At 42.7% G+C, this 15,382-nt stretch overlaps 1 protein-coding gene across 1 annotated transcript in view; it reads left to right on the top strand.

Annotated features, from left to right (window-relative positions):
• Window positions 1-8,526: 8,526 nt before the first annotated feature.
• The window catches only part of SLIT3 (slit guidance ligand 3), a 789,390-nt gene continuing 782,534 nt past the window's right edge, over window positions 8,527-15,382 (top strand). Inside the window, exon 1 of the mRNA XM_050962519.1 lies at window positions 8,527-9,263. Within this exon, the coding sequence (XP_050818476.1) occupies window positions 9,088-9,263 (176 nt within the window). The 5' untranslated portion in view covers window positions 8,527-9,087. The remainder of the gene's footprint in view (window positions 9,264-15,382) is intronic.

The raw sequence follows: 15,382 nt of genomic DNA, 5'->3' as shown, positions 1-15,382 counted from the left end.
ATTTGTTGCTCACTCATCTCTCCCTTTTCCACCAACTCCTCTTGTTGCTTGCAGGATCATCTCAAGGAGCCTGCCTACAGGTGGCAGCCCCGGCTGAGCAGGGTGGTGTGGGTTAATGACCCAGCATCTCCCCCAACCCCACAATAGTGGGACTTTTGGTTCAGGTGCCATTTAGGGTTGCCAGGTGCCCAAAAAACAGGCACCTGGCAACCCTAAATGGCACTTGGACACAGAAGCCAAAAACCAGACTGTCTGGGTGAAAACTGGATTGGTGGCAACCCTAGATGTAGGTCAGGGGTTCTCAAACTGGGGGTCAGGACCCCTCAGGGGGTCATGAGGTTATTACATGGGGGTCGCGAGCTCTCATCCTCCATCCCAAACCCTGCTTTGTCTCCAGCATTTATAATGGTGTTAAATATATATAAAAAGTGTTTTTAATGTATAAGGGGGGGGACGCACTCAGAGGCTTGCTGTGTGAAAGGAGTCACCAGTACAAAAGTCTGAGAACCCCTGATCTAAGTTGTCTCATTCCTCCTAGCAGCTCACCTGACTAACTACAGTAGAGCTGGCTTGCAGAGGACCCTTCCCCCAACACTCCCAATGAGGAAACATCCAGCCCCCTCATATTGGCTAAGGAGCACTATATAAACCAGGAAGTTGTCCAAGCAACTAGAGGAATCCTTGGCTTGCTGTGACTCTGGACCTCCTGGTTACCTGAGCCCAGTATTCCTACCTGCTTCTGGTTCCTGTCCTCCCATCCCTGACCACCATCTACTCCCAGTCCCTGATGTCTTGCCCTACTCCACACCCCTGCTCCTCTGCCTCACCCTGACATTGTCTCCAGCTCTGACCATGACCTGACACCCGCCACTGTCTTTGGTTTTGACCCTCTGCTCCAACCACTGGGCATGACTGCCTGTGCCACAGTTATTGCACCTCTCAGCATTTTAAGTGGCCTCAGCAGGACACAATAAAAAATACAGTAATTATGTTTACGGGGAAGATTTGGTATGACTATTATATGTTCAAACTACTGAAAACTAAGCCCAATAAATGTTTCTTTATCTGTCTTTACCACTGAGAATTTGTGAATGACTGTTAGTAAAATAAAATAAAAAAATCTGGAACTTGTTTGTTTTGCATAGAACAAAATAAGTATTTGCCTATATAAAAGCTCCTGCTATTACTTTGCAGTGTGTTCCTTTTGGCTAGACAAACAGGCATATGTGGCAGATTTTGCCTTTTGCAAACTCCAGTTGAAGGCTGCCACTGGTGATGCTTCATGTGGGAAAAGGTATTGACTTTTCTTCCAGTATAGCACATACTGTATTCCTCACTGTTGTTGCCTCCTCATACACATTGTATGATTTTTTTCCCCAAATGAACTTCTCATGTTTATTTTCCATACTGTGCTGAATAGTCTTTCAAATGAAGCTATGCTGTGGGGGATTAAATATATGAATTTTACAGGTTTTGAAAGCAAAGAGAATCTTGCCTGGCTATTTACTAGGTCTTTCATTTGAAATTTTATCCCAAAATTCCTTGGTTCTCACGATGCTGTGATATTCAGAAATTGTATTAAAGAGTTGATAATCCTTAAACTCAGACAGCAGATCACTGAAAGGTGCTAACAAACAACTGGTGGGATTATCAAAAGCCAGGCTCCTAAATACAAAGTCTTCTAAAAGCATTGCCTTTTTTATGTAATGCAATGCTGCTCCCCCCTTCTCCCCTCCCCCTGCCACAAAAATTGCACAGCTTCAACTAAGAATGTTTTATATGGCCTTGTACTGATCATGTACGTTTTCTTGCATAGTTTCGTGTCTCAAAGCCCACAAACACTTCAGATACTGGTTACTGCACAGAAGAGTCCTTGTAAATTTAGTCCCATAACACTTCCCTACCATGGAGGGTTGCACAAATTCCAAAAGAATATTTTACCATAGCATCAGCATTGTTGGATGCACAGGTTAACGTCGTCAGTGCTTCAGTTTGGAGGAATCAGTTGAACTTTTTAAATGTGGGCAAAACTGCATGCTAAAACAATGCACCTTCAAAGGATTCTTTAAGTTCCTCAGTATTCTTTGTTCTTCCCCATCAAAGGTTCTGACAAACTGGGAATACAGCCCACCCCAAGTAGCCAAGATACATTCAGTAAATCTCTCCAAAGATAGCACTTTTTCAGAAGCTTCACAATTATTTTCACATTGGTACTGCAATGTGTAGGGTGACCAGATGTCCCATTTTTAAAGGGACAGTCCCGTTTTTGGGGACTTTTTCTTTTATAGGCACCTATTACCCCCTACCCCTCTCCCATTTTTTCACAGTTGCTATGTGGTAACCTTAGCAATGTACCATGTAATCCTTTCAGTGATTCCATTCTTTCTGACACTTCTCTGAAAGCTGTAGTCAATGATCAAATCCTCAACATTCCTCTTCTGTGATTTCAACCCATGCTCTGCCATTAAGGGAACAAGGTGGCAAGAGCACCCCGCTGGATATACTCCTTAGTTTATTTGCTTGGCTTTCATCTGAGATTGTTGTGCTTACACAGCATCTTTGCAGCATTGTCTGCTGAATACATAGCATATTCATTCCTGTGGACTTGGTGTTTTGATATCACATTCTGGATTGCATCAAACAATTCCTGAGAGTTATTCAATGTGCAAGAATCCATATCTAAAAACTCAGTAACTGTAAGGCCAGTTTCTAGGTGTTCATATGAAACCAAGATTAGAAAACAGAAGCTTATCAGAACTAGTATCCAATGCCAATCCATAATATCAGTCATGACCTTCAATCACACTTTGTACACTTTCAAATTCTTGAAGTGTGATTGCCCTTTGTATAAGGGTGGCTCTAAGTATTTTGCCGCCCCAAGCACGGCAGGCAGGCTGCCTTTGGCGGCTTGCCTACGGGAGGTCCCCAGTCCCGTGGATTTGGCGGCACGCCTGTGGGGGGTCCACCGAAGCTGCTTGACCAGTGGACCCTCCGCAGGCATGCCACCGAAGGCAACCTGCCTGCCGCCCTCGCGGTGACTGGAAGAGCGCCCCCCGTGCCTTGCCGCCCCAGGTACGTGCTTGGCGTGCTGATGCCTGGAGCTGCCCCTGCCTTTGTATAATGTGGGACATTTTTGTGGAAGCACATGCATAGCTTTTGGCAATTTTGGAGTCTGGGAACATTTTCTTGAATAAAAGTCTAACATGGTTGCAAAAGGGGTGTTATGCTCTGAAAGAAATCCTGTAAATAAAACTTCAGCTTTGGTTATACTATCATTCATTTTTGGTCCAGCAAGTGTGTGGGAAGGGGAGAGGGGAAATGGGGAAAACGGGCAATGATTCTGACTGTGTCACAGCATCGGCACAGGTCACATGTTTCTCTGTAGTGATATGTCTTGAAATATCCTTGTATTCACCACAACAGAAAAATCAGTTCTGTAATATATCCCAAAAGCAAATGTTAATCTTTATCTTGATTTTTGTAGAAAATGGTGCTGTGCCCCCCAAGAGTCTTTAAAGACTTTTCATTTTTTTTCCTATGGTGAAGTATTAGTGTCTGTTAGCCACTGCTGCTATTTGAGTTTCTTTTTGTCATCTTACAATTTCTAACCTATACTACTCAAGTTTAATTTTTAATTATTTGAAACTCCACAACGGATACAGTAGCTCTATCCCTACGGTTACTCGTTTTAACAAACTCACGTGGCTGCTGGTTCTTGCTGCTTTCTCCTCACATTTCAACTCGTGTGACTACTTCTCAACATGATGTTCAAAGTGTGTATGTGGTTTTTAATAACACAAGGAATGTGGAAGGTTTTTTTTAAAAAAAGAACAATACAGAGTTGTGACTTTACACAACAAATGAAATACAACTTTGTGTTCAATTTTAATTGTATTTTTGTTCACCCATAGTAATTGGTTCTAATTTAAGGTAGCCAAGTTAATGCAGGAAATGCTCTATTTCAACCAGGATCTGGGGGTGTTAGGGGTCAATGTGGGACAGTCCTGCAAACTTAGAGCTTGGATTCTGCAACCTCAACCATGTGAGCCCCATGGGCCTTGGCTCCACCCAGGCATGTAAGCTGCAGGACGAGGTCCTTAGAACGGTGGATTTTCCTGCTGCCAGTAGAGAGTTCTAAGTTTACACAGCACCTAATAAGGGGGTGCAAGTGGAGATATCACCTTAAGTCTCTTGGCAGTTCTATTCTCTAGTGGAGAGAAAAATGAATGCTGCTGGTGGTATAATATTGCTGAGAGGCCTCAGCAAAGTTCACTGCCCCACTGCGCAAGATGTAAACAAATACATAAGACTGTTGCTTCCCCGAAGAACTTCAGCTACTCATTACTTCCTGCCATGCCTAGTAACTGTTGCTCATTTAGACCTAAATGTTACTCTACTCCCCTTACCTTGGCTATGGCTCCAAATTTACTTTTTTCATTTCAACTAAAAAAATTAATTAAATTGTACAAACATTTGTGAAAAGCAAATAAAGGCCAGATAGGCATGGGTTCTAATAAGTGCTTGTGGACCAACATTTCCGCTATACATAACACTAACAGCCACTGATGCTGCTTTGCCATAGGTGTAGGCAGGTATATGCCATCTTTGACAAGGCCTACAAATTTTAATTAACTCTGGCAATATTTCTTTTGACACGCTGCCAGTGGTTTCAGCTTAATCAACAAGCTCTTTATTCATTCTGCTAGACTCATACAGTAAATCCACTATACCTGCACCTACTGTTAGTGATCATAATGAGTATAACAGCTCGTCTAACTTTAAAGATGATGGGGGAAGGGGGAAGAAATGTATTGGCCAGCCTGTTAACAAATTTCTAACTGCTAGCTACATTCCTTCTCTCCAATGAACTCATACTTTAAACTCCCTTTCCCTCACTGGCCAGAGCCTGATGAATTTTTAATTTCAGAGCACAAATTGGCATGTTGGCTGAGTTGTTAAGATCAGAGTATATTTATAAATGCTCCCCCTGGAACTTAGACCTTTTATACTTTAATACTTTTATAAAGCTAAAGAAAATCCAAAATATCCAGAAAGGGAAGATAAGTCAAAACTGAAATCAATAAGTAGATAAAATCATGAAAAAGATGTTTGTTCAGTCCATCGCCATCTTTATGCAAGGGCTGTTCCTAAAGGGGGTAAACTAATTTTTTTTTCCTGTTGTAGTAGCACCTAGAGTCCCCAATCAAAGATAATGATTCTGTTGTACTAGACACCGCACATTTTTACATTAGACGAGGTTTTAGATAAATGCTTTCCAGCCTGCAGGCATTTCAAAGAATTCACTTAAAATGTGCGTCTACTTTTCCTTATTGAAATGCCAGCCACTGTAGGAAGAAACTTCCCTTCTCGCTATATTACGCCACAATGGTGTAGTGTCTCACACTTTCTTCTAATGCACGTGATACTGGCCACTGTCACATCGGATACTAAACAAGATGAACCATATAGAAGGTCTATGCCTTTTTTTCAGTTCCTAGCAATTGACAATAGTAAAAAGTCCAGCTGAGTAAAGTTTTCATTTCCTCCACACTAGAGTACTAAAATTATTGAAATTGATACTTTTTTCAACCTTTTTGCAATCTGCTCACGTGTCCCAAAATTTGAGAAAAGGGAAATAATGGCTCCACAAATAACAGAGTGCAGCACTACTACTGTAGTGCTTAATACGGTCACCCACAGTACCTGAACACATCCCAGTTAAAGTGACTGTTCTTTGTGGTCTTGATGGAGTGTGTCTCTTTAAACTATATTGGGGGTAGAAACAGTTGGTTTTTGGTTCACTTGTGTGTTGGCCATCTCCTCTGGTGTACTTAGACTTGTTGTGGTTACTTATTTTTTTTTATATTTATTTTGGTGGTTTGTGGAGTTAATTTTGTTTGTTTTGGGGGAGAAGGGTGACGAGTATAGAAGGATGTTAATGTCGTAATTGATATGGTGGAAAGTATTTACTGGAGGAAGCATTTCCTGAAGCTGATCAGTTCTTGAATTCATCTAAAGTCCCCTGACCTAATTTTGGTTTTTTACTGGAGATGGGGCTTGATCCACTAATAGCTTTCAAGATTAGGATCTTGCACTGCTGTTGGAAGGAGACTGGAGGTCAACAGAAGCAATTGGCACATGGGGTTATGCTCAGAATGGATTAAATCATGAAGATGGAAAGCAGCCACACCGATATTGGATTTATATATTCAGTGTCAGATACAGTGAATACAGTAATCCTATTTGGTGGTGATCTGTGAACACTTCTCTGTGAGCAGGTCCTCATCTGGAAATAATAGGTCAAGTTTGTTAGTCAACTGGAGGTGAAAAGGGCGTTCTGAGATAGTGCTGTCTGGTCATCCAAGCACAGTAATGAGTCAACCAGGAACCTGAGAATTCACACCACTTCCACCAATGGAGGCTCTATGCTCTCACTGGTGAGGAGGAAACAGCATTTTGGCTGGTTATTCAGAGCACTTTTCCCATTAATTCTGCCTGGGTTGCACTTGAGTCCGCTGTTGTTCATCAGGGAGCTAATCTCCTGTAGACTATCACTTTAGCAGTGCTGGGGCTTGCATGGGAGGAGAGATACAGATGAGTGTCACTGACACAACTGCAGCTGAGCTTTTGACATTGCAAGCAAACATGGAAAAGAGGTGGGTAGTCAGGACTCTGCAGGTGACACATGGCAATAACTAGTGCTGCTCTCAGTCCTACAGGAGACTAACAATGGGAGGAGTTGTGCTTCTGCCATCTACTGTTATTGAAGTAGGTTAAAAGTATCTTGTGGTGACCTTGTGGAGGGGGCCAGTTGAGTTTCAAGCACAGAACCATGCGCTCTGCTCTGATCTCACCTGTGTTCCTGTACAGATCTGGGAAGTGGGAGCGCAATGCTATTGAGCTGCCTGAACACTTTCTTTCTCAAAGGCAGCTTTCTGTGATCTTTGGCAGGCTGAGGGGACACAAAACAGCCAGATCACGTGCTGACGCTTGAGTCCTGTACCTGCCTCTAGGCATTTACATAGCTCACATCCCTCATATGCATGACCTGAATCCACTTGCCCTTTCTGCAGCTATATAAAGGCCACTTCTTTACACTAGTGGGCACTCGCTGCCCATTCATTTCTGGATGTAGTGTAGCAGGCTGAGGCCTAGGTGTCTTAGAACAGGAATACTCAACCTTTTTCTTTCTGAGCTTCCCTCTCTCTCCCCCACCCCCAAACATGCTATAAAAGCTCCATAGCCCAGCTGTACCATGACAACTGTTTTTATGTATATAAAAGACAGAGCTGCCATGGAGGGGGATAACAAGCAGGGCAATTGCCTGGGGCCCTACACCAAAGGAGGCTCCTCAAAGCTAAGTGGCTCAGGCTTTGTCTTCAGCTGCAGGTGGTGGAGCTCAGTGCCCTGGGCTGGAGTACTGTGTGACAGGGCTTCTGTTTCTGCCCTGGGCTCTAGCAAGTCTAATGCAGGCCATGGTTGACAGAGTCCCTGAAACCTGCTCACAGCCCCCAGGGCCCCTCCAAACCCCCTTGGGAGGCAGGCCCCACAGTGTGAAATCCTCTGCTTTAGTGAGAGTTATTTCCCCTTTTAGAGATGAAATTGCTGTAATACTGGCATTACATTTACCTACAGTCACTCCCTAGATATGATGCAACTGGGGCAGGGGGGAGGAGAGCTGTGGCATGCGGTCCAGGGCACTTGCTCAGCTTACTACCCCCTACAATTGGCCCCAGATACCAGGAAATACAGCTTAAGCACCTAGACTAGCTGTTGCAGGCTTAACACGCTGCGTTTACGGACTAAACACTAGCTGTGGCACCAAGGAGTGATAAAGGCAGAAAGCAGTAGAGAAGCACTGTCTCCTAGGTCAGACAGGTCAGTCTCATCTCCCTTCCCGGGGGCTGGAATGAACCCCCTACCTGCTGCACTCGGCGTACTTTGAGCAGGTGAGCAGAGGAGCAAATTCCCTGTCACTCGCAGGCGTCCCTGCGAGCCGCGAGAAGGAGCTGGGCACCTCTCTCACCGCCAGAGGGCAGCACGAGAGAGAGAACAGAAGGCAACAAAAGGCGACGGCGAGTTGCCCCTGGGGAGGGAGAAAGTTGGGGCCGGTGAGTAGGTCGCTGAAGCGTCGGGCGGTTTGGGGGCGCTGTGGCTGCAGCTTGTCCGTTCCTGTCTGAACCCCGATCCGGGGCCGCTCCCGGCGAGGGGACCCCAAACCGCAGTGCTGTCGGCGGGGGCCGCCGCAGAGCCCTTCCCTTTGCCCCCTGCGCTCCGCTGCAGAGCGCGCCCCTCCCGGGGCCGCCCCGCGCGCAGAGCCCGGCAGAGCGCACGGGACAATGGCCATTGCTCGGGCCGGGGCCACGCCAAGTCCCACACTGCCACCTCCTCTCTTCCCCCCAAGTTCAGAACTTTGCCGACGTCAGGGGCTCGGCAGCCAATGGGAGCTGGCCGGGATATTTTGGGAGGAGAGGGGGGCGGAGTGGCCCCCGTGGTTCTGGTGCCTGCCTGGCCGCCTTACGCGCAGTGAATGGGAAGGCGGCCGCCGCGGGAGCCGCGTCCAGTGCCTTCCGATCCCGCGGCTCTACACGGCGGCGGCCCCCAGCGAGGCTGGCCTGGCATGGGAGCGGCGAGGGTGCAGGAGGCAGGGACTGAGCAGCTGGCCGCTGGAGCGCTCTGAGATCTCCGCCATCGCCTCCCCCAGCGGTTACCTGCCCTGCCAGGTTGGGCTGCTTGCCGAACCCCCTGATGGATGGTTAGCTCTGTTTACCTGAACTCCCTGCTCCTCTTTCATCTGCGGACTCCTCTGGCTGGAGCGCTGCTAAACTCCTCGCCTGCTGGTGCCGGTCAGATAACACTGGGAAACCTGAAAGGCACCACGGAACATAACCCTCCCCCCAGATCTCCCTAGAAGATTGGGTGGTGCTCCAGGAGCGCAGGCGGAGATGCGGGGAGAAGTGGCCTCTCTCGGGTTGTGCTGAGAGCCCCTCGCAGCCCTTTGCACTCTCTGTCGCTGGGGTTTCCCACCTCTGAGGACTGGGTGCCCTTGCATCCTTGTGCACCCTTTGGGGAAGGGATAAGGAGACCATGTTGCTCTGTGGGAGTCGTGCATCCCTATGGCTGGGAGTGATCCTGAGCTCCGTGGCTTGGATGCCTGTTGGAGGATGCCCCAATAAATGTACCTGCTCTGCCTCCAACGTGGATTGTCATGGGCTGGGACTGAAAACCGTGCCACGAGGTATTCCCAGGAATGCAGAGAGAATGTAAGTAACACAGACGTAGGTTTCGAGATTCCCTGCAGATTCATATCGGTGCAGACTCCGAGCCCGCACAGTACTAACAGCTTAAATAATCAAGCACAGATTCACGTTTGCAGGAGGGCCGAGGAGGAACCTTTATGAAGTTATAGCTGCTCTGATCCTGCTTCTGTGCTAATTAAGCCCTGTGTGTCAGGTTCTTGGTTCTTGCAGTAGCTTAAGTTTAAAATCTTAGTGTTGTGGGTTTTGCAGTAACTAGTTTAAGGGCTTCAAAACTCTCTGGCTGTGGCGCTGACACAGGTTAGCACTGGAAACACTTCAGGAGATTTAACATATGATTAAAAATCTGGATGCTTTCACCTGGAGACTAGTATTGATTCCTTCTTGCTTTGTTTCCTAGCACGATGACTGCATTCCCATGGAAACATCAGCTGCTGGCAGAAATAAAGTAAAATAGATAATAGATTGCATTAAAACAATCTCTGGTTTCTGTCTTAAACTGACAGAGCAAGGCAATGTTAGGGGGAAGTCTGTCACTTAGTCCTTAACTCCCCGTATGGGTATATTCTAGATATTGCTGTGTGGTGGGGTATTTCAGACCGCAAGAGCTACAATACCTGAGTGCATCAGGAGGAGTTAGGGGCACTAATGCTTTCTAAGGCTTTGTGACCATACACCATAAATGCACTCTTAATTTGCTATCTTGAGGCTAAAGTTTCTTTGTAAATGCCTCAGTTTTTTTTATCTTAAATTAACCCTTAATGGACTGCTGGAGATCCCTTGAAGCACAGTGGAAGTATCTCTGACACTGGTTACTACAGTACATATGGCATATAGGTATTTCACACAATATGTAATGGAGATGTGTAGAACTGAACACTTGTCAGAACGTCATTGCAGCTCCATAGTTAGTTGCCAATGATAACCAAACTGAAGTGTAGTTAAGTTTTTTAACGTTTGAAAAATTAGTTGTCCCATAGGAACTGTTCTGTGGATAACACAGCCCAATGTAGGGACTGACTGACCACCATATTTCATTTTGGCTCATGGAGTCAGTTTATTTAGTGAAAGTTCAGACTCTCAAACTGTTTTACCTTCCTGGAACCAAAAAAGAAGCAGATGAATTGTGACTAAGCAAAAAGTTCTCATGGGCTCAACTCTCAAAGGCTAAGATTCAGCCCAGGGTGAATTGTTATGAAGGTCATTAATGCTTCCACAAATGCAACTCATAATGGAAATATTAACAGCCCTTTAATGATAGCAGTTTTGTTATCTTACAAACCACACAACTTCCCATCTTCCATACTTGGCAATCCAGCGATACTTGGCAATTTTGCACACAGACTATTTTAACACTAACTGAGCAAATGAATGTCAGTGTTTTGGAAATGATTAACATCTATTGTTGCATAAAACTCTGATCTGGAACATGAGACACTGTTTAGCAGCAGCCTTGGAATCTAGAGAATAGAGTTCAACCTAGTAGCAGAAGACAGAGTGGACAAGAGTAACACTAGGCCCATATACTACCCTAATTTCATGTGCTGTGCACAACTCATAAACTTGGTGAGATGTGCATATTTTGTATGCAAGATTCAAAGTCTAGAAGCTGAAATGAGTTAAATTTGGGTTAGAAATAAGGTGCAAATATTAACAATAAGGTATTTGACCTTTGGACCTTACTAGGGACAGGGTGAATTCACTATCACTTAAGACATCCAGTCTCGACTTAGACTTTTCTAAAATATATATTCTAGCTCAGTCACAAGATATGGGCTTAATGCAGGTATTACTGGGTGATATTTAATGGCTTCTGGTCTGCCAGAGGTCAGGCTAAATTATAACTGTCCATCCTGGCCATAAATTCTATGCATCTATATGCATGTACAAATGGTTAATACAGCAAAATTATAGATGTACACTAAGTGATGGTAATATCCAGTATAGATTATAAAACAGTAAAGTTTTAATCCTTTACCACAAATGTACTCTTTTATAATAGGCTGATAAAACTTGAAGACTCTAACTTACTTCAGAAATAAAACTATTGAAGACCATTTTGCGGAAAATTAATCTCATTGGTGTAATGCAGTATCTCGGATGATCTTTGTTATAATGTGTAAATGGAGAGCTTCTTAAGTTATTAGTGCAGACTATTAACTTGCCAGAATTCACTCATGCATAGTATTAACTGATAGCTTGTGAAAGTAGCATACAAACTGCACTGTAATAAGATTTGAGGACTATCTAGAAGATGTATATTAGAGTCTGTATTTTTATTACCACATCCTATCTACCAGTACCCATTCTTTCTTCAATGTTTTGTTCTGCTGATACTGATAGTATCTTATGAACCATTTGTGCTGTCTTTAGAGTATCAGCTGAAATATAACCTTTTAAAATACTTGTCTGTTTTGATTCCTTATTTAAATTGGTATAATAAACCAACTTTTTGTATTATGCTGGATTTGATAATTACACTAACTTATAAGAACATAAGAATGGCCATAGTGGGTCAGTCCAATGGTCCATCTAGCCTGGTATCCGGTCCCTGGCAATGCCAAGTGACAGATGCTTTAGAGAGAGTGAACAGAATGGGAGCACTCTATCAAGTGAACTTGAAATTCACAGATGGAAATAAGGCCTTTTTTGGATATCATCTGATATCCAAATTCATCAGACCAGGAACTCATTCCGATGCCTTGTTTTTCTACCTATTAAATAAATACCTGTTTTCTGTTCACTTAGCCATAAATATTATGTATTCAATAATTGCTCAGGGCTTGAAATGTGCTGTTAGAATCTCTTACTATATCTTGGAGCCACAGGCAGTTACTCTCAATCTTAGCTTTCCTGTTAAACTTTGGAGCCTACTAAGGGGTCCAATTGCCTGAAAAATGACAAGTGAAACATGAATGGAGCGATTATATCACTCAGTTTTATGTGCTCCATGGCAATCTGCTAATTCTGCACGTGACATTAGATTGTCTTGATTTGTAAAAACAATGAGGAGTCCAGTGGAACCTTAAAGACTAACATTTATTTGGGCATAAGCTTTGCGCCTGAAGAAGTGGGTTTTTAACCACGAAAGCTTATGCCCAAATAAATCTGTTAGTCTTTAAGGTGCCACTGGACTCCTCGTTGTTTTTGTGGATACAGGCTAACACAGCTACCTTTCTGATTATTGATTTGTAGTTTTCTACTGTTTTGCTTAATATACTGGCTTCTGACTAGTTAAAAAAATGTTTAAATAGCTCTGAAATAATAATGCTGTCACCCAGGTCAGGAAACAAATAGCTGTGGTTCGTAAGATACCTTGGAAAATGTTGTTCTCATGGGTTTCTTGACAGCTATTTGCACACCACTGTACTTTACCCCATATAAAGGGAGGTTTTCATCCTTTCTGCACTCAGGTAAGATATAGGCTGAAAGTGCCAGTTGCAGCTTGTTTTGATTTGAATTGACAATAGATCTAACAGCATCACTTAAAATACTTCCACACTAAGCTCCTAAAATTATGGTTTTGCAGACCTTCAAGAATATTTGGGCTATTGCAGCCAGGCTAAATATTATGTTAATTTTGTATTAAAATGAATCCAAATGAAAAATAAACTAGAAATGTAACATTAAGGAGACCTTGAGAAAAGCATTCCACCAAAGAAATGGGTGCTTTACACTTGTTCTTTAAAATTAACTAGCACAAATCTACCTGTATCAAGAGAAATGCAAAGTCACTAGAGTTTTTTTTAGTATGATAAAGTCATTGCTTTGACAGTTTTTTAATAATGAATGTGAAACTTATGCTTTATTTTTTTAATGTCTGGAGATTGGTTCTCTTGGAAAGAAAATCGGTGGCGGTAACTCTTTCCAAGGGCTGCAATCTGCAGAGCAACCAGTGGTCACCAAGATGATATAATCCTGACGAAAATTAGACTAAACTTTTTACAATTTAATGTTCCATAGCAAATTGTAAAAAATTGCAGTATCAAATCTAGAGTATAAGCATTACTGCACATTTTATGCTAGTCCCTTTCCCTTAAAAGTCTAGTATAAATTTAATTTGTGCTAGCAGTGTTATATGCAAAGCTAAACAAACACAGCAGAGATTTCAGTGTTATGTAGCCGTGCAGCAGAGATATGGCTAAATGCAGAGGAAATGAATGGTAGTTGAAATGAAGATATTTGCCGTGAAGCACGGAGTAAACAGATGTTGCATTTACCTTTTGTACTACGAAAGGAACCTACAAATGTAATTCTCCTTCTACCCAAAACCTCAGACAAGAACAGTCAACAAAATGAAATGGGCTCTAAAATATGGATTTTTAGCTTTTTAACCGATGTTCCTTAAAGAAATTTTCTACATGAACAAGTATATCAGTAGCATTGGCAAAGCGCGGCTTGACATCTTACTTTGTTTTGGCTTAAGTACATACTGGTAACTTACATATTTAAACAAACATTTAATCTTTGCAGACTTGCATAACAAAATCCTGAAAAGTGAATGTAACTACATTACAAGCACCCTAAATAATGGAGAAAATTACTGGTTTAAAAATTTTATCAGCCTTTAGCAACAAGCTAAGCACTATGATCAACTTCTGTAGAGAGGAGTCACTGCGTACAGACAACAGTAAATAGTGATATATGTGGCTCCGATGAAAGATTATTGACCTAAGCAAATATTGGTTATTTAGAAATTACATAGCACATGTAAGGATGTGCTTCATATTCAGCTTTTTGGACATATCTTACTTTACCAAAATGTTCTATAGGACTATACTTGGTTAATTAACTGAGCTGGTATGCTGTAATCTGATTCTGGAAGTGCTGTCATTTCCATGTACAATTTCATATTATAGTCTATTTTTATTTCAGTGGAATCTTGACGAGCTGTGCCATGTTACGAAGAGGGAACTAGTTCTATAGTTAAAACCTTTAGTTGTACAGATAAATCATGCCCAAGGCCAATTTATTTATTCTGTGGCATGCTAGTATTCGCTTGTGAATATTGCTTTATAGGAAAATGCCTTTAGCTTCTCAGCTTGATGGTTAATTTACCTTTTAGATGACGTTCATGAAACCATCATAGGATGATAACCTAAAAATTTGACTCTTGACATGCATTTGTGTAGGGAACTGACTTATCTTCTAATACTTATTTTTGGAAGTTGTTTGTAAGCTAGTTACACAGCATAATTTGTGATTTTGTTTGTGTAATGCTTGTGAAGAGGGAGTCCACTGCTTATATCACTTTGGGATGCTGTGAGCTATTCAGGACAGACCATGTCAAATTGAATTTATTAACTTAATTAGGACAGAAACCTAGATCTGTAATGAAGCGTGGTAGACTTATCTCTTATAGCACTTTAAATCCATGATTTCAAAGCACATAACAATTAGTCAGTCAGCCTAGTTTTACAAATCAGGAGGCTGAGGCTAGGGTGACCAGATACAAGTGTGAAAGATCGGGACACTTTTTTGGGGGCATTGGGGGGGAAGAGGGATATAGTTGTGTATATAAAACAAAGCACCTAATATTGGGATGAATTCGATAATATCAAGATATCTGGTCACCTTAACTAAGGCACATGTGCATGACTACTGCACCATGTCACAGCCAGTCACTGGTCCCATTAGACCACATAATACCCTTCTACTCCAAATCTGAAGATGTTTAAGATTGAGAAACATAACCAAAATTTACATAGAGCTCAGATCTAGCTTCTGTTAGGTATGACGTTTTAGCACATCTGGTTCCTCAGCAGTCAGTGTCTCCTCCTTCTCCTGTTAAATAGCAAGTTTTTTGGTGGTGTATTACTGTTCTGAATTGGTAGAGCAAAGTTTTGATTTCACTCTCCATAGCAAGACTAATCACTCACCTACACTATGCTTGAGTAGCTAATTCAAGTATGTCAATATTTAGGAGCAATTTGGAAGTTTAGTCATCAGCATACTATGGAATTTTTTATGTGGTCTGGGTTTCTGTTGTATAAATATATTATTGAGGTTTTCTTGGCCTGAGTGAATGGAACTGCGAGGTCGCACTGGCTTGTAATACTTTTCAGCCTACTCAGCTTTGTTTGTCACGTCACTTACTCCAAGTTCCTTTTTCAATACTCTTGTAC

Source organism: Gopherus flavomarginatus, chromosome 7, assembly GCF_025201925.1.
Source record: "Gopherus flavomarginatus isolate rGopFla2 chromosome 7, rGopFla2.mat.asm, whole genome shotgun sequence".
Classification (NCBI taxonomy): domain Eukaryota; kingdom Metazoa; phylum Chordata; order Testudines; family Testudinidae; genus Gopherus; species Gopherus flavomarginatus.
This window is presented reverse-complemented; position numbering and strand designations above follow the sequence as displayed.